General features: G+C 55.0%; 1 protein-coding gene across 1 annotated transcript in view; it reads left to right on the top strand.

Annotated features, from left to right (window-relative positions):
• Nucleotides 1–19,446, top strand: part of LOC143432983 (uncharacterized) — a 51,309-nt gene that overhangs the window by 28,027 nt on the left and 3,836 nt on the right. The window contains exon 3 of the mRNA XM_076910010.1: nt 255–487. Within this exon, the coding sequence (XP_076766125.1) occupies nt 255–487 (233 nt within the window). The remainder of the gene's footprint in view (nt 1–254; nt 488–19,446) is intronic.

The raw sequence follows: 19,446 nt of genomic DNA, 5'->3' as shown, positions 1-19,446 counted from the left end.
CATTAACGTCGACGGACGCGTTCCTCCTCCGGCTGCGCCGCGAGACGCGTCAGCTACCGCTTCTCGCGGCGATTTATCGATTTCGAGGCACAATACACGCGGTACACGGTTTCCGTCGTGCTGGCCCGTACAAATTGCCGCGGATCCTCGTCGCGGCATAATTATCGACGGTCCGTGAAACGCGTAGAAAGCGATTAGAGTCGACGGAAAGTCCTCGCGTCTCTCCCAGGCTAATCCGCGCGATTCTGTTTCAGCTGCGGAAATCCAAGAGGCTCTTCAGCACGCGAGCAAAGTGCTGCGAGAGGGCAGCTGCCAGTGGCCACGGCCTCGGGTGATCCCTGTTCGCGACATCTACCCGAGCCCGTCTACCACCTACATTCCACACTGCGCCATCCTGCACAGGTGCTCGGACGACACCGGATGCTGCAGATCGGAAGCGCTCACCTGCGTGCCCAAGCACTCGCACCGCGTCCAGCTCTCCTTCTACGTGAGTCGATCCACCAAGCGCCCATGCAAATTGCCGTTCGCGTCGCCTGCATTCCTCGTTTGCTTGATCGAACGTAGCTACGATCCCGCGAACGTTCGCTCGTTCCAAGGTAGATAAATCGGCGTAGAGAGGGATCGGTGGGACGGTGGATGCCGCGAGCCAACGAGGAAGACTTTATCGCCGAGGAGAAAGTACCATTAATCGTGTAAAGTGTATTTGCCGGGGAATTTATTAGCGAGAAGTCAAAGAGTCCCGGTATCCCGAGCATGATTTACGCGACAAACCATTTGCCGATATCAAAACGCAGATCTCCAACGATTCGACTCTGTCCGAGTTTTATTGCTAGTTGGCTAGCAGCTCGGTTAATGAACGTCGACGTTATCTGCGCGCCGCGAATTCGACGGCTGCAGAAAAAACACGTATATCTGGTACGAGTCAGAAGGAACAAATAAAAAAAAGAAAAAAGGAGTAGAATGGAAAAGAAAATTATTCGCGCAAATTTCTCGGCTCTCCTGCCTGCCCATTAGTGTCACGGAAAACGAGTAGTCCACGTGTACGAACGGAATGTCGGTGAAAATATTTTTCCCTGTCTCTGGTCAGCCTCTGCGACCGCGTCCGATCGAGTGTCAGAATTTATCGAGGTGTAGTTCACCGTACACGGTGCAACCGCGAAACGCCAAACGATCCTTTCGCGAGCGCTCGTCGATTTCCGCTTCTTCGTCGACGCACCCTTCCCGAACGACACGCGCCTTCGTCCACGGTGGTCCAGAGCGTATCAAACGCTAACCGCGCGCACGCTATATTTAGCCACGAAATCGATCCCTGGCAAATTATTGGTTCTTCTACTTGTGCATTACGCTTGATTGTCGTCGATGCGCGGGCTCGAGGGGCCCCCTCGCAATTCCTCGCGCGTGTCCTCGCCGACGCGAAACCCGTTCCGAGCGTGCGACCGCGAGACGATCGAGCTCGACGGGACGCGAGGCTCGCGCTCGCTGAACGCTCGAAAGAAATCGGCGAATCGTTCCCGTTCGAGCCGACAAAGGGCCCGTTCGTGGCCCGTAGAGCTTCGTTTCGCAAACCGGTAGTCGGGCTTTCGCAATCAGCAGTAGGTCGCGCGTATGCTAATTCAGTTTAAACCTGATAGTTTGCCCGTGATTACAGGTGGTCCGTTCGTTTCCCTTCCTCGTTTCCGATCCAGTCTGATGTAACGTACTTTTCGGCGCGCGATCGACGCAACTGGCACGTTGCGAAATCCTCGATCGCGAGTTCAACCGCTGGCGGGACACCTCTGGGTTATTAATTCGTACGAATAACGCACAATGTCGCGAGACGAATGACGAAAATGACCCGATTCCCTTGACGCGAAACCACCGAGCGATCCCGTCGATTTAACCGGTAACGACGTTCCGTTGATCGCGACTTGTCTCGAGCGACGTGATAAACGAGGACGTCTCGAGGTAACTCTTGCAATCGGTTGCGTAAAACTTGGGGGGAAAAAAAAGGAACGCAGCTGGAAACTTGGAACGAACGTACGACTCGCGAATATTCCGCAAACATTCGACAAGCGGTTATTAAAGAAAGTGTACAACGGATAACACTTGTGACGTACCTGAATGGTAATTAAGATAGTTTTTGCGACGAATGGAACTCGATAGCTAACGCCGCGGTGGCATTGCGTTCGAACGAGTGACGTCGTCGCAGGACGATGTGGAAAATTGAAAATCAACCGACCCACGACTCGAGTCGAAAGTTAGCATCGCGGCGATGCGGTTCGGCTTCGAGGAATCGATAGACGGACGAGCTCCCTCCGCGTACGAGCAGACACGGCCATAGATCTTCATTGACGAATGTTCGGTTCGATGCGAGTCGTTAAACTTCACCAGCGATCTTAATGAATCAATTAATCCTGATGGATCTATTGCATTCCTACTGGAAGCAATCCGCGGGCCCGTGGATTAGATTGAACTACATTCCTAAACAATCTAGCGGGGCATCTGTGCGATCGAGCCGCTCGAATCGTCGCGCTAGCGTTATACTTCAGCGTGCATGCGAATCGCGTACCGAAACTGCTTTCGCGAGGCCACGCGCGCCAAGTACCGGAAGCTTCGCGTGGAGAAAAAATATGGGCGTAGCTCGTTAAAGGATTATCACGCATTCGCGGTGCGTCTCGCCGCGACGATTGTAAAAGTTATCGCCGGTATATAAACCGCGTAATTGCCGACAGCGAAGCGCGACAAAGTCGTCGATGCAATTTGCATTTTCAGCTCTGAAACGCGACGTTGGCGCGAGTTCTCGTAGTCGACTCTCGGTCTCTTAGGTCTTCGCGAATCGACGTTCACGTTAGAGTCGTCGAGTCGATGTCCCGAGGCGTGACCAGCTGACTTTACTCACCGCTGTCCACCGCGACCGCTCAGAAGCTCCCTTTTGTCCACGATTCGGTAGCGGCGAGTTTCAAGCCTCGCGATCGCGGGAACCCGCGTATTTCTGTCCGCAGAGGCGGGACCAATGTCTCGCGGAGGCTTAAACGCGGCGACGTGATAAACGAGCGAGCGAGCGTTTCATAAGCCGTGCGCGACGTAATCTTTCGAGTGTCCCTCGCGAGACGCGTCCAAACGACACTCGCGGGCCAGTTTGATTGCCGGTCGTAAAACGTTCGGTTTCTCTGGCCACGCTCTTCAGCGGGGGACGCGAACAGTGGACCATTTACCAAACAGTCGGACGGAGAGCAAAAAAGTCTGTAGGGGCGGGGAACGCGAAAACGTTAATTGCGCGTCGACGAACTGGTACGTACGTACGTACATACTTTCTAACGTGTACCTTTATCCTGTCAGGAATCGCTCGGTGTATCGTTTAGTCGCGCACCCACGCGAGAACCCCGGCCAATCAGCGGCGAGAACCGATTGTGATGAATGTACAGGTCCAGGTCCGCTGGGGGTCATTGCTACAGGGAGAAGGCTATAAATTTCATGAAATACAGCGGGCTCTTTTCGTTACACCGTTGTCCGATACCGTGCCACGGAATGCGAGCAATCTTATCCCCTGGTGCCGCTCGCGCAACGCTATTTCAACTGTCATATCGGTTATCGAACGATTAAACGAAAGCCTGGCCTCGATTGCAACCGATCAAGGCTACGAGGTTCGAAAAAACGCGCCGACAGACGGACAGACAGAAGAAAGGCACGATGGAAAAACCCTTGCCCCGTTTAGACCAGTCAGAAACGAGTCCCTGGCGCGACGACGTGCTCCAGTTAGTCTCTATAATTATCGCGGGCACCCCTTGCCGCTACCTGCGGAGGGAAGCGAGTCGCACCCCGTGCGTCTGTCCTCAAAGGTTCACGAAACGTAACTCTGTGGCGAGAGCAGGACAATTTTTCGGTCCCCGAATACGAATCGATTTCACAGCCAGCGTCGTGTGTTTGGCTGAGTGTCAAATCCGGCTCGTACGCGTACCCCCGCGTTTCTTGTTGCAACCTCCAGGCGCGCACACACGGATTCGCGCACGCGGATGCGCGACTAAACGCAACGGCGCAACTTTCGGTATATTAATACCAAGGAGGCAACCGTCGCTTCCGCGGTACCGAAAATACGCTGATTTACAATCTTCTGCTGGTTCCCAGCGCTCGCCACCGGAAAATGAACTGGGTTAACGGCTGTCGATCGTTAAGACCTTCTCGAGAAACGTAGCGCGCGTCGACGCCGATTTTGGGCGCCTACGGCAACGTCCAGAAGCCCCCGGTCGACCAGGCTTCTGCGACGCGTTTCGAGTTTCGCGTTACATCACGCGTCTGCCAGGTACCATCGCAACAAAGCGAACGACATAAAAGCCACCTACGCGCGCACTCCGCCGCTTTTCACCGAGCTTGCGATAAATCACGGCCATTTACGAAATCCCGAGGAATAATTGGCGCCCGGCTTGCCAGGGCTTGCGACGAGTTACGATTTGAACGAAACAGCTCGAACTCGTTAACCAGGAAACCGAGGACGGGATTGGAGAATAATGGTCTCAAGTTTTTCCTTAGCTAGACGACGCGAACGCGTTCGATTTTCTAACCCGATTTCTCGCATCGCGTGACGCTTGTTTGCTCTCGGTCCCGCGGCGACTGATGGCTGCGTTGGTCCGCGCGAGGGAAGCCACCGGGGAAATCGAATGACTCTCCGCTTGATGAATGGCCGGTCGGGTAGGTTTCACGTGACTAGCTTTCGTTGTTGTTATTAACGTTCACGATTCTGCCAATCATCCCGTAGAAACTTCAGAGGATAATTAACGCGCGGCCCGGCAACTCGAGACGCGACTGGTTTCGTCTTCCTCGCGGGTATCGGCGGTGGTGAACGCGTTAACAAAGTTGCGCGATGATTCGAGGCAAAGGCGGAGGGTACGCGCCGATGACGATCCCCTTCGAAGCGTTTCACTGTGACCAGAATCGTTTTCTATCGGGCCGCTATTTATGCCCCGGTGCCATTAGTTATCGCGAAAGCTTTAAAAGCGCAGCCGTAGTCCCGGCTCGTATAATTCGGGCGGCGCCCGTTACCGCAAGCCTTTCTCCGACGAGATACGTACCGGAGCGTCGTTACTTTGCGCCGAGTAATCGACCATAAAACGTCCCGACGGATTTTTCAATGTCTGCCCGCGCCTCCGTACACACGCGCGGCGGTCGTCCGCGTAATTGCGCGGTCATCGACATCCGGCAAGTTATTAAACGCGAAACGGAATCGCGGTTAATGAAGGAGCGAACGATCGAGGAAAAGCTTAAGGATGCAAAGAGCAGCTGCGCAAACTATTATAATCCCGGGCAATGGCGGCCTGCCGTCGAAACGTGCCGCCTACCTGGCTATTGTTTCATCCCCCCATCGAAATACACCGGGGGAACCGTGCTTAAACTGTCCGGATTACACGCGCGCCGTTACCAGAGCCCGAGCCAGCTCGAAACGGAAACGAGTTCCCGTGGAATCCTGCGAGAGGATGCGAGTTTCGCGACTCGACCGGAATTCTGGCGCGTCCCGTATCTCGCTCGAGAGGATTCCAGCGGAGAAAAGGGGTTGTTACGGCCTAACGGGACGCGCGAGATGCCAATCGGAAGAACGTAGTCGAGTTATCGTTTTTAATGGGTCCCCTGGGTCCCAGGGGTTCCCGGGCGGGCTGCTACCAGGACGAACGGGAACCTGATTGTTTTCTGGGTAACGAGGACCCCACGCAAGATTAACGATGCCCGTCTGGCGTCGTGAATGGGGCCTCGCGTCGCCGCAGACATGCCCGTCATTTTAATGGCACGCTCGAGACGTGGCTCTTATTTCGGAATTACACCTGACCGGGGTCCTGACAGGTGGCGGCGAAAAAATGCCGTCCCGTGGAGAGTCAGAGCCTTCTTATCGCGTTAAACCTCTTACGCCTGGGTGCCCGGGTTAAACTGTTCAAACGGCGGGAAATTAACGACGTCTCGACGACGCACGCCCTGACTTTTGTTCCGTTCGCCAAGCAATGAGCCCTCGACTTTACAGCTTCAGCGCGATTCTCCAACGTTCTCGAGAGAAAATCGCAAGCACGGGGGAAAGAACGAGCGAGTGGTGGTGGTAGATGCCTGATAAAAACCGATGACTGAACGAAGCCCGAATGAAGGAAGGTACCGTAGTCACGATTTCCTTTTCCGCTGGTCCGTGGAGAGCCTCGCCTACTCGCGGTGACCCCACGGGGTCAACCCCGAGTCGGTTATCGATAGTCCTGGCTCGTACACGCCAGACATGCCCTCACATGCTAAGCACCGTGTTAATTCTATTTTTGTTCGAATGTCGGTAGATATCTACGAGTGTCCTCGTGCGTGCTCGTCTACGATCACGTACACGCCCATAAAGAACGTCTGCGGGCCGCGTCGTTGTCAACCCGTTCCACGAACGAGTCCGATGGCTCCGGTCCCATCAGATACGCAACTCTCTTAACGCCGGTCAATGAAAACTGCCGTTTACACCGCCGCGATGCACTGTCTCCGATAACTTACGATCAATGGTAATACCTTGGGGCCGCGTTAACTCGACGAACGCCTGCGAGCGTTCTACGTTCGACGGCTAATCCGATGCGGGGCCCCCAGACACCGGGTGACCGTAAAACGGTCTATCGAGTGACTTAGAATCCATTGTCTGAACGCGTCGGAAATGGCGCCTGGGACGCGATGAAAACTCGAGATAACAGACGAGAACGGGGCGCGCGCGCGAGTAGCGGTGCACCAACGGGGCGGAAACCGCGACGACGCCGTTAATTAACGCTCGACGCTCGAATTTGATCGCGTACGCGGTAGTTGCTAAGTAAGATCGGTGGTTCGACCACGGTCGCATCTTCTACAGGGAGGATTCTCTCCTTCCGCAAGGTGACACTAGTTGCGAGCAAGGAGAGCCAGTAACAGGACGCTGCTCGGTAAGTCACACGTCTGGGACGTCTGGATAAGATTACATCTCTCGAGCGTGTTCGAGGAACACGATTTACCGGGGGCTGTGCACGAATAAATAACCAGCGGCCGTGATTCGTCTGTTCTCTACTGTTCGGTGGAAACGATCTCGCGGGCTATTAGCAGCCATCGGGTTAACGAGCCGGTAGTAGCGATCGCGTGAAATTTCACGCGACCACCACCGTTCGTTCTCTCGAGCGCGTCTCTGACGAGCGCGCGTCGCGTTCTCCGCCTTTTTCCCTTTTTTCTGGTCGGCCTGCCTTTCGTAACAGACACTCGTGCCAACCGGATTAGCATAAGACCGCTCGGCGATGCGATTTACTTGCAATCCGCGCCACGTCCGCCGCGTCGTCGAACAATCCTCGTTTCTCGTACGAGGAGTAGAAAAAATCCGCTACTCTACGTGTCGTTTCTGTCCTGACTCCGTTTCGTACGTCGCGTCGTTCTGACGCGAACATTTTTGCGCAACGCCCAGCAGGGGGAGGGGGATCGAAAGCACGTCGAAACGTAACAGGATACGGCGCGATGTTTTACCGCAGCTTCCGCCGGGGAGATTTTAACGCGTAATATCTCACAGTGGAGCCAGCCGCGCTTCGCCTTGACGTTTATCTCCTACGAGTCGGATGGTTTCGTGCAAAACTCGAGAGACGAACCGTTCGCAAAAAGTAATTACTTGCTGCGAGGAATGTAAAGTACTTGTCGGAGGAAAATTTCAAATACCACGCGGAGATGCCGCGCTCGCTCGTGAAAGGATCGACGCTGCTATCGATGAAACGTTAAGAGAGAGAGAGAGAGAGAGAGAGAGAAAAAAAGAAACGGTGATCGTAAAGACGGCTCATCGTCGAGCACAAAAAGCACACGATCTCGATTGATCTGTTTCCGTAAAAAAGAAATTCCTATCTCGTCGAGCACCGATAGCTTATCGTGGCACTTCGAACAATGGCCTTGCAGCCGCTCCAACTCTTTTTTTCAACCGTTACACGTTGCATTTACTTGGCACGACGACGTCTGGATCGCGTCTGAGAGTCTCCCGTCTCGGATGATTCGTTATCGAGCCGAGAGAAAAATTCACTGATTGTCTCTTGTAATCTTCCCGCGTACATCCCGTCTCGGACATCCGACTGTTAGCTGCTCGACGACCACCTGCGTACATTGAACGTCCTATGTAGATGGGTACCCGCGTACCTCGTGATTTACCATCGGATACTTCGCTGCCAGTGGTTCTCAACGAGTGCTGCGCTTCCGAAATTCCGCGAGCCCCGAAAAAATCGGTGAGTCGATCGAGCGATACGTTAAATCCGACGCGAACGAATCGCTCGTTCGCCACTAATAAACGACGTACCGTTCTGGTAGGAATTGTCACGGTAAACGCGTCTAAATTGCTCGAGGCGTTTGCAACGTTTTATGAATAAACCATAATGAATGCGTATTCGCGAGTGGTCGAGCACAAGAGAAGCATAGAAACGGCGAAATGAGTATCCGTTGGTAACGTCTCGGCTCGAATGGATTATTTCCATAGCTAGTTACTGTGCGTCAATAGACGTCATAAATCTCCGAAGGATCGTCATTACCGGATGGAAAGCCTTTCGCGGGAGAAACTTGAGGTGATTCTTTATAGAGAGATGGATCTCTTTATAGCCTACGCCTGGTCGAGTCGACTCGTTCGACCAACCGATTTCGTCGGTTCGATCTAAAAAGCAGACCCCGAAGAAACCGCGCGCATCTGCATTCGAGAGCAAACTGCGCCTCGATGCGTTGGCAGAGCCAGGAAACGCTAAAACGGTAATATAAGAGCGGTGCAGGACGATAAATTTTCGAGCGCTTTAAACCGTTCCCCAACGTCGTCCGTCATCGTTCGTTCGACGCGTACGAAACAGTACGAAAAGAAACGGCTGGCAGCTTCATTTCGTTTCTATACATAATTCAGAGGAACCGTCCGCGAGGCCTTCCACCCCACGATTCTCGTTCACCTCTCGAGAGTGCAACGCGGCAATCTCGCGGAACGTTCGAATAAATTTTCCGCTCGAACCGAACGATAGGTTCGCCAGATCGTTGCCGCGTACCTAGCCGCCTGCCGGTAGCGATAACCCGGCTCGTAAACCAAATTTCTCCGCATAGTGTGGACTCGCGTGCGGAGAAAGCAGTAACGAGGTGTAAAGATCGGCGAGGCAACCGCTCGGGCGGAGCTTAACGCGTTATTTCGACCGATCGAGGAGTAACCTCGATTAGAACGATCCTCGAGAGCCAGGTTATCCGCGCAGCTTTCCCAATTCTACTCTAACCATCGGATAAAAAACGCCTGGACGATCTCGCGTCGATCGCGAACCCTTAGGCGAGACCTGCTAAACGCTCGTCGATCGTTCCAATTAGACGGAGAAATTTTATGAACGAGAAGAACAGGCTCGAGGTAGAGAAAGAAGTTGAAACTGGAAACTAGGAACTCTAGTTTCCGTGGATCGTCAACGAGCGCCGAGCTCCGAATAGTAACGAAGGGACGTGAACGGAGCTTAACAGAGCCGAAAACCGCGGAGGGTACAAGTTTCGAGGCACGGTAACGAGACTCACGTAACATCGCGTGCAACGTTGAGCATCTCCAGGCAGGATTAGGAAGCGTTAGGGGTCGATTTAACGCTTCTTCCACCGGAGGATGGTCAGGCTGTTCGTGATGGCTTCGTTTCGCGTTGCTGGAGCCCGTCGTCGCTGGTATCTCGATCGACGCGTTTCCTAGTTACTAAACAACCTAGCCGAGGCACGAGCGTGTTGCACGATGCCAGCGTACGAAGAACTAGATCCCCGATAGCCAATTACTTCCTGCCCGGTAAGGTGCATCCAACAACGGGCTATCATACAATTATTCAATTCAGCGACCACGAGCAGGTATTCCTCTACCCTCTACCGGACGGCAACCGCCGCGGTGGCTAATATTTGCGCTCGCGTCCCCGTAATTAGACGGCTGTCCGGCGTATCTGTCGGTCCCCCAATTAGAATCTCGCTAATTGCTGCAAGGGACGGGAGGTTTCTTAATCGAGCCAGGATTCGATCGTTTGATAGACTCGCGGAAGTTTTCGCGAAAGGGGTTACCAGTGGAATGGGACGCGTTCGGGACACGTTAGGGGCCGCGCGTGTGCGTTCTTTCGAACCGGCTGCACGCGTCCGCGATCTCTTTTCCTGTCTCCCTTCTTCTCGATCGTTCGTTGTCGACCCACGTCTCTCGCGTCTTCCCTCTCCGTTCTCGTCCCATTTTTTCACGCTGTCTTTCGACACTGTTCAATTAAAAATCTCATTTATCTCTTCGCCCCGTAGCCACGCGGTACACGCGGGGTATTAATTTGCTCGTTCGATGCGGGCTGCCATGAATTTCTATCGTTCTCCCCCCGTTTCTCCGCCAATTGCCTCCATTCGGGAAGGCGATCGTCGCGCACAAAGGAGGGTCCGGTTGAATGGCTGGTGTCGAGTCAAAGCGAAACGCGTTCACGGCCGCGAATTTGTTCGTTATGCGAGACGCGCGGCGCCATGCAGATGAGCCGCGACAGAAGAGACGCCGCGGAGGACCGACTAATTTATAACGAGCTCGACTGGGAAATTATTCATTTCTCGTTGTATAATAACGTCTGCATCCGCGCGTCTCGGTCCGCGCCTCCAGCGCGCCCTTTAACGTCTCCCCTTTTCATCGCGACGACGTTCTCGTCCAACGAGACAACTCGCGCGGTTCGAGTTAAACTCGCATTTTTCTCTGCTGTCCAAGGTGAACGCGCGCGACCACCTGTTTCTGGCTCGTAAATCCCGCTGCGGAGCCCCATGGCCCTCTCTCTGATGTCCCGCACTCTCGCGACGCACGCTACATCAAGATACGCGGCTAGAGACGTGCTTTACGGCAACTCGTCCGTCGGTTCTGGTACGCTACGCGTGCTGCGACTAGACGCTGCGCGGGGACGTTCCATCGTCCATCACGATTCGTTCGTGATCGAAGCTCAAATGGAAGAGGAGGCGCGAGGACGCCAACTAAACGTCCCGATTCGATCGGTTACGTATTCCGTCGGACTTGGATGAACGACAACCGACAGACACTAAATCACTCCAGATAGCAAGGGGGATATCTATCGCTCCGCGAGCTTTCTTGCCGCTACAAAGTGGATCAAGGTACGCGCGCGTACGATATTCGCGATTAATCGAACCGAGCCAGCTCGCGAACGGACTAATCGACGCGGTAAATGCGCGAGACGTTGAGTAAACCTGACCAGTCGGGGAAAATAAAGAATTCCAGGTTGCATTAGAATGCAAGCATCGGGATCGGTGGTTTCCTCGTAGCCCACGAGGCGGCACGCAGTGCTTTCTCCGATGATCGTTCACAACGGTCACGGAGGACCGTCGACAAGCATGAGAAAAAAAGAGAAAAGGGAAGCAGCCGTTATGGCGACGATTATAAATCGACTGGCAGAGCCCTGTGTTCCCCCTGCGGTGAATCGACCTCATCGGAATTCCATCTACGAAAAACGCCACGATTTCTGCCTCGCCACCTTCTTTTCACCGAGCGGTTCGGGAGCCTCCGTGCGAGAGCCTCGTTTCGTCGAGCACCTTGCGTCACGATAAACGATGTTCTCGATTAAGCTCGACGCGGCGACCGGACGACAGATTTGTTACAGATCGTTATACGCCGAGTTGGTGTTTCTCGCTCGACGAACGAGTGGATGGGCTTCGAAATGGCGAGAGGCGTGCGGAGAGGCGCGAACGGCAGAAAAATGTATCGCGCGGGGATCGTTCCTAGGAACGAACGGGCCGCGATAAGGGGGCGAGGAACATGACGCGGAAATCCACTCTGAAATGCAATTAAGATTATCTCGCGCGTCGTCGAAGCAATCGTAAGCGTAACTTTGTCAATTTACGGAGCGCGCGAAGCGAAACCGCGGAGAACGCGGTAACCGGGAGCGAGGGAACGCGATCTCTACCAGCCTCCAGACTGCTGGCCGTCCCGGTTCGACCAGCAGATTCGCCGGAATCGGCAGCGAGGTTCACAAAGACCACAGTAATTCGATGGAGTGACTATGCGAGTAACAACAATGGGTAAGGGACGCGTGAAGCGGCGAGGTATCGGGAACGAGCTGTCGGCGAACGTCGTCCCGGACAATGAGGAGCGATCTCGAGGGCCATTCACCGGGCAATTTGTAGATCGACGCGGCGCTTACTCGAATCGACGTCCGTCGAAATCAATCGTCGAGTTTCTAATAGGAACAAGGTTGATGACGATCGTGGGGGCCCCCAGGTTGGCTGGCGGTGCCACGAGCATCGTGAACGGGACCCGGGAAGCGTGGTTAATTAAAGGAATTTCGAGCACGAGGCTAGACAACGGTCGATCGGATCGATCTTGCCTAGAGGTCGTTAACGCGAACACGTGGGAAGAAGGAATACGTTTGCCGGAGAGAGGCTCGCGTGATGAGCCTTTATCGTCGATTAATGGCGCTTAACAGGGACCAAACGGGGTACCATTGTTGTTCGAAGCGTAAATCTTCCGGCGCGGTACCAGCCACGGGAACGGTAAAGTTCTCCACGGCGAACGACGCTTATATGCGCGCGCGCGAGGGGGCGACAATGGTTCTCCGGAAGCGTGAAACGTAACATAGCGTTACGTCCTCCGCGTAACGTGTCGAAGTTATACCCGTGTCTACAGCGTTCGTCGTACGCGTTCGAAGAGCTTGATGGGCTGCGCTTGGAAACTTGGACGATTACGCGAGCGAGTATCAGGCGTTTTTAAAGAGCAACGTTCGCTTACGCGAATCCACGCGCGTAAAGAGTCTCGAGAGGTTGCTTTTATTACGAGCGCTCCTCATCGTTCGTTCCTAAACAACTACCGATTCCTCGAGGCTCGCGCTAGCTCGTCACGATGTCAGGTACATAATGGGCAGAGGCACCCACGCCCTGCCTCCGCACCCACGAACGCGGGGACCAGCGTCGTCTGTGCGCGCGTACGTCTAGCCTGGCCTCGTTCGCGTTTTTCCTCGGCTGGTTGCGGATCGCGCGCATTGTCTCGCGATCGATACGCGTCAGTCGAAGAGAAACGCTCGGCGAATCGCATAAATATCGCGATAACCGCGCAGGCGACGTGCCCGCTGCGACCCCCGCCGCGAACCCCGATACCTATCTAGACGATTTTTCAATCCACACCCGGGAAGAATCCAGCCGGAAGTACGGTGAAATTGACGCTGTTCGTCGAGCCGGTCGAAAGATCCGCGGAATGTCTCGAGAAAGTTCGAGACGGTCGTTCGTCGCGAGACACGTACCACCATTTTTCCTCCCATCCGCGTTCCGATGCCTCGATTAATGGATCGCAGCGTGGATCGCGACGGGTTCGGCATTTTCCACGGGGGGCGCCCCTCGAGGGGGACGCGCCGCGGAGTTAAATCGTTGGGACGCGTGACCAAAGCGCGCGGCTACGATGTAATAAACGATGATTGCCTCGGGCGTGCGGGGCGCGAATCGTTCCCAAGAGGGTTCGTTACATCCGCGAGGCTAATTGCCTTTTAATTACAGCTCGCAGCCCTTTCTCTCCCCCTGGCGGGAAGGGATAGGAAGGTTCGAGAGACCGTGGGCGAGGAGGATCGCGCGCATACGCGAGAGAACGAAGGGAGATTCAATTGCGCGTACAGTTAGCGCGCGTGGGCGATAATGACGCGACGGGACACGTGCGTACGCGAAGGAACGCGCGCGATGACGCCCCTTTAGGTCCATTTCGTATAATCGCCCTTACGAGCCGAGCCCAGTCCCCGTCGAGGCTCGAGCTTTTTTTCCACCGTCTCCTCTTCCTCGTTCTCGTCCTCTTGCTTTCACGGCAGCTCGATTACGCGTTGCCAAGGTCGGTCGGCTCGCCACCAAAGCTCGCCAAACTGCTCGTCCCCCCTCTCACCAAGGATTCGCGAATCGCGTTAAAGCGTTGTTCCACTTTGCTCGAACCGATCGAAGGGATCAGAGCCAGGGTGAACGAGCGAGCGAAGAGAAAGGACGGTTCGAGCGCTCGCGCGCGATACATCATCGTCTCGCGGTGGCCGTGAACTCGTCGTCGGCGATTTTTCTGCCGGCGACGACGACGATGTCCATTAGCGCGTCGCTTCAGGTATTCGGGACGATCTATCGGGATATATCTCTCGTTTCGAACGACCACGATACCCGAGATTCTTCGATCGACTCGGCTCGAAATTAATTAGAACGACTTTCTAAGCGCTGCGATTACGAAAATTCCGCGCGCACCGAAGAAACGTGGTTCTCCGACGCGGATCGTCGCGCGGGACCGCGATAAAGGGAGAACGAGCCGGGAAGAGCCGCGAGAGATATATTACGCAGTTCCGGAGAACGGGACCGAGTGGATTGAGCTATTCGCGTGTACCCCAGGCGATCGTAACGTCCGAATAACTGTCGGCCGCGTAAAATATCGAGCGCGCGTCTCGAATAGCTGCTCTCGAAAATTGAAACGGGAACCTTGAGGCACCTTGTCTTCGAGCCGGTTGTTGAACTCGCGTCGAGAGTCGCTATCAGTAGCTGATAAAATGACACAACATTCCATTTAAAAAACGAGACTCGATCTTCCTATCTCGTTACGGATTTCTCGTGGAACGAAAACACGTTGAGAGGGACGGGGAACGGGACGGGAAAAATAATAGCGGAATGGCGCCTCGCTTCGATCGTCGGACCACCGGCTACGAAATCGCGGAAAGATCGGCAGAGAACGAAAGATAATCGCGGCGAGAATACGCGTACGCGTATATTCAGCGGCGAAACCGCTTCCCTTTGGCATCGGCCGGTGTTTCCAAATGCATTCGCGGTCCGAAGATATTCCGTGAGTCAGCTCGGGGCGACGTTCAAGTTGCTTCGCGCGGTGGGACGTCGAGTGCGAGGATCCGACGTCGGAAAATAGTAACGACGGGACGAGTAACTACTCCGCGGCACGGTCCCTGAGTAACCTTCGAACCAGTCCAGAAAATGAATCGCCCCGAGGGACGCGAGCAGAAATGAACTTCCGTACGAAACGGAGCCGTTGGTCCCATCGAAAGTGGATATCCGAATCCAAGGTTCCCCTCGAGAGCTGCCTTGACGAGCACCGCGGCAAAAAGACTCTTGTGTTCTCCGTAATCTCGCGTATCGTCGACCACTTAATCGGTATCAAAGAACAGGTTTACAAGTCTGCGTTCCGTGTCAAAGGGTTTAACCCCGTATACACCGCGTTCGAACAAAGACCCTAATATTACCCCGGTGGTGGGACGCGAGCGAGAGTCCAAGTCTCGGAAACCAGTCTCTCGGCTCGCTCCGTGACTAATTTACGAGGGCCGTAACCGTGCGCCTTTACGCGTTTAATGACACTCACGTTTCACACGAGTCGCGTTCGTGGTCCACGGCAAGCCTCGCCGCCACGCTCCGATCCCTGGCTCCCTTTTTCAGCCCGCGACAAGATCGCCGGAGATTAACGAGCCACGGATCCCTAAGCGAGATCCAAGAGATTGACCAATCTCGCCGGGGAAGTGGTCGCGGTGCACGCGCGAGCAATAACAGGACGATTGTGCAACGATCGATGGAAGAGCCGAGATAGGTCGCCGTTCGCCGGGAACGTTTCCATTCACGACTCGATCGAACTACTTTTACGCGAGAATTCCTGCTGGAAGACGTACTCTTGCTCCCGTCTGCGAGCCGGCGAAAGAGAACCGCGGCGAGCCGCGGGAGCGCATCTTTATGCGATCCACGCAGGACAATGAGGACATTGTCGGTGGGCGCGCGGGCGCGCAAAGCTGACCGGAAATTCATTGTTCCCCGGCTAGTTGGAGCGATCGCCCTCTTCTTCGCCGCGGATTCCAGCGACGCTAATATTAACGCGTTGTTACCACCCGGTTCGGGCGGCCACGGCGTACTGCGCAAGCTCCACGAATCTTCCGTCACCGCTCGAACTTTCCTCCTCTGACCGCTCTATTTCGATCGTTCGCGCGGGGGATACGTTCGCTTTCTATCCTGTCGCGGCCAAGTTCCGTTCGACTCGATCTCGCGCGTCGTCCTGGCTAACTCCGTGTGTATATATGTATATGTATATAGTCGAAGCGATCGCAAAATTGGACGCGGTCGATTTTAATCCGGTCGCAAGACAAACAGTGGTGGCTGGACGAGGGTAAAACGAAGGGAAGAGGAGGGAAGAGGATCGTACGCGAACGGTGTATAAATCTTCCGGGTCGCGGCGATTAATTACGGCAGGAAGCGGACCCCTGTAATTAGATCCTCCTCTCTCCGTTCCCGTGCTCGTTCCACGAGAGCAGCGAAATCTCGATCAAGCTCGATTTACACGTAACTCCGTTTCGAAAGCTGGTTCTCGTCGCGTGGCAAATCCTTGGTACGGGGTACACGCCCGATTTCTCGTCCGCGCGACAGATTTATCGCCCCGTCCACGTCGTCGTCCACCCGTTTCCGGTACCTTCCTGTCGCCAGCGTTACGTGGTTAGGGGGGCAGGGACCGTTAATACCGTACATCGATCGGTAAATAGTTACTCGTGGTATATCGCGGCCGTATCGCGCGGTACCAATTATCTCTCGTTCGCATAAACATATGTTCCCGTCGAGTAACGCAAAACCGAGTGTCCACGCGAATAATAGACGCGCGAGACGTGCTCGATCGAGCGACACGCCGGTTTTATCAGCGAGCAGAGCCGAGCGGAGCCGTGCGAACGTGACCATTACAGGAAAGTGGTTTGGCACTCGCGTTCCTACCAACTTATCGGCCTCGCTACCACCCTGCATTTCGAGGATCGCGTGACCCGTTCTATCGGCTGAAATTTATCGGATCGTCGCTCGTATCGTACGTATCCAGGGTCCGGCTACCGATTCCGCGGCGAGTTAATAACGCAGCCTCCGTGTCGCGTACCGCGGACGGTGTCGAGTTTGCCAAAGGGAACGCGATCCACGGCGACGTGTGCATCGGCCGTGATAAACCGACGATAAACCCGGCGACGTCCACACCGTATAATCCCCGGGCTGTCCTACCAAGAGATTCGCTTCTGCGAAACCTTTCATTATCGTATACCTAGAGAGAGAGAGAGAGAGAGAGAAAGAGAGAGAGAGACAGGAAACAGGAAGGAATGACAATAACGAGCAAGGGAATTAACGAAATAATTCGAGCAGATGAGAAATTGTGGCGAACACGCGATCGATTCTGAACCCTTTCCCGGTGGGGTTCGCAAAAACTGGTCCCTCGAGAAGAGGGGCGAATTGACTTTCAAATCGAACCAGCTTAATCCACGGGTTATCGGATATACCCGGTCGACTCTCGATGGGGGCCTTTTTGCATAATGCTCGCGATCGTACCCGGTCCGAAATGTCGCACGCGAAAGTAGCATCGCGAGGCGACCGGTTCCGCATCTGAAAACCGATTAAGCGAGCACGCGATGCGATCGTTTGCGCGACCGTTCCACGGGAAAAGAGAAATCTAAAGTTCCACGTCGTCCCGGAAAAATCGAAAGGTTAATCTGCGCGGAGCGGGTAGAGATTTGTGCGCGCGTGTAGAAAAAGGGGTTCGCGCGATCGCTGTGACCCGCTAATTTCCAGAGCGCTGCTTCGCACGCGTTCCCCGCTACGTGTTCCCCGCGCGTCGATGCCGGTCGCGGTCCCCAGTTCCGTGCTCGCATTCCACGCTCGTAGCCGCGCAAAAACGGTTAAACGCTCGTCCGCTTCGCTTCTTACCGTGTTAACTGCGCGTGTACACGATACCGATGCGATCACGACGCGCGGATAAACGAGGCATGCGATGCTCATGGAAATCGACGACCGAGTCGTTCGAACCAGCTTTTACAAATTGCCTCGCGAATGTCGCCCGTTCGAACGGTCTAGCAGCCGTCGCTTGGTCGATGTCGCTCCTCTCCGCCATCGATTACTCGGGACAATTCGAAACGGCGAACGTACCATCTCGCGAACCTACCCAACGACACCTGCGATACGCGTGGATCGCTCCATCGGAGATTCTATCGAATACCGCGGTGACGAAATAGCGGGACCAGCACTCTTTCTCCCCTCGAGTGTACAAACGAACGTTAATTAATACGCGCGCCGCGGAATTACGAGGCGATCGTTATCCGTCGCGCGACTCTCGATCGTTAATCAATATCTCTCGGATGTGCCGCGAAAACACTGGCCCTTTCGCGTGTTTTACAGACGATCTCGCGGAAGAAAACCGATCCGAAGGATCTCGACGGGAAGGTGCACGACGTTGCGCGATCGATAGCCAATCCGCGCGTGATCGCCTGCCCTTTCGACGTTGACGTTAATTGTCAACGGGACGCGAACGCACACGCGCGCGGTCGAGAATATTCGAAGGGGAACCGATCGCGGGAGCGGTAATTGCTCGATGCTCGGAACTCGTCGAGAGCTTTCGATCGCGAGAGATTTACGAAGAAAGGGGCGGGGGTAGCAGAGGGGTCCGAAACACGCTTTCACTGGACAAATTAAACGCGCTCACGGAGGCGAAACGATCTTATTGACAATGTCGGTTAATGGTTATCGCGAGGCAGGAGTCGCCCGGGGCGATCTGAATCTGCGACTGGCTCGAAACAGGTTGAGAACGGTGCCCGTGACTCGTCGAGTGGTTGATTTATGCGGCCTTATCGGGGAACAACTAAAATTACGCGCGATCTGTCATCGGGCGAACAAATTGAGACACCGGGACGCGGTGCCGTCCCACGTGCCACGGGTCCGCGTAGCCCCAATTTCAGGAATAACAACAACGTAATTACGGTCTATCCGCGTGAAAGTTCGAGCTGCCAGATACGCGTGTTCCGATTACTCGAGGCGAGTCCGATCGCTAATCCGCGTGTAATCTTCTTGCGAGGCTCGACGCGACGCAACGCCAAGCGCGATAAGGATCTCGATCGGATGCAGGAACGCCCACCGATAATCGCATGCAAATCGGCCACGGTGCTTACGCGCGTGCCCGTGAAAAACCGTTGCACGCGAGGAGCCGCGACCACGCTTTTCGCCTCGTCGATTCGTTCGCGCGATCGACGATTAGAATCGTAACCGGAGGAACTTCGCGGGACCTTCTCTCCCGGACGAGGTTAATCGAATTCAGTTACTCGCTTGCTCGTATCCGGGAAACTCTGCGAACCGATCGTCCACTCAACCGTTCTCTGGACACTCTGTTCGATCAGTCGATCGCGATTAATCGTGGCCAGCGATTCCACCGCACGCGTCGACCGCGATTTGTCCAGGTGTCGCGGATATTCCATTTAGATCGGCGATGCAATCAACGGACGACGATTGAACCCGACGCGGTCCGCGGAGTACGACGGAGCGCGACGGCTAATACCATCGAGCGCGTCGCCTGTAAATCCGCGTACCAGCCATCGCGGTCGCGACCGTGCGTGTAAAACGATCCGCCGTGGTCCGCGCTAACGAATAGCCCACGGAGCCGATCGAAATCCCCCGTTCGCGAACGTCTTCATTTCCCTCTCGAGCACGCGCCGTACCCAGCGCGAGGCAACGGTCGAGACGCAAATTTATTCCACAGCGGGC

The sequence above is a fragment of the Xylocopa sonorina genome, chromosome 2 (genome assembly GCF_050948175.1).
Source record: "Xylocopa sonorina isolate GNS202 chromosome 2, iyXylSono1_principal, whole genome shotgun sequence".
Lineage (NCBI taxonomy): Eukaryota > Metazoa > Arthropoda > Insecta > Hymenoptera > Apidae > Xylocopa > Xylocopa sonorina.
Note: the sequence above shows the minus strand (reverse complement) of the source record. Positions and strands in the feature narration are given on the sequence as shown.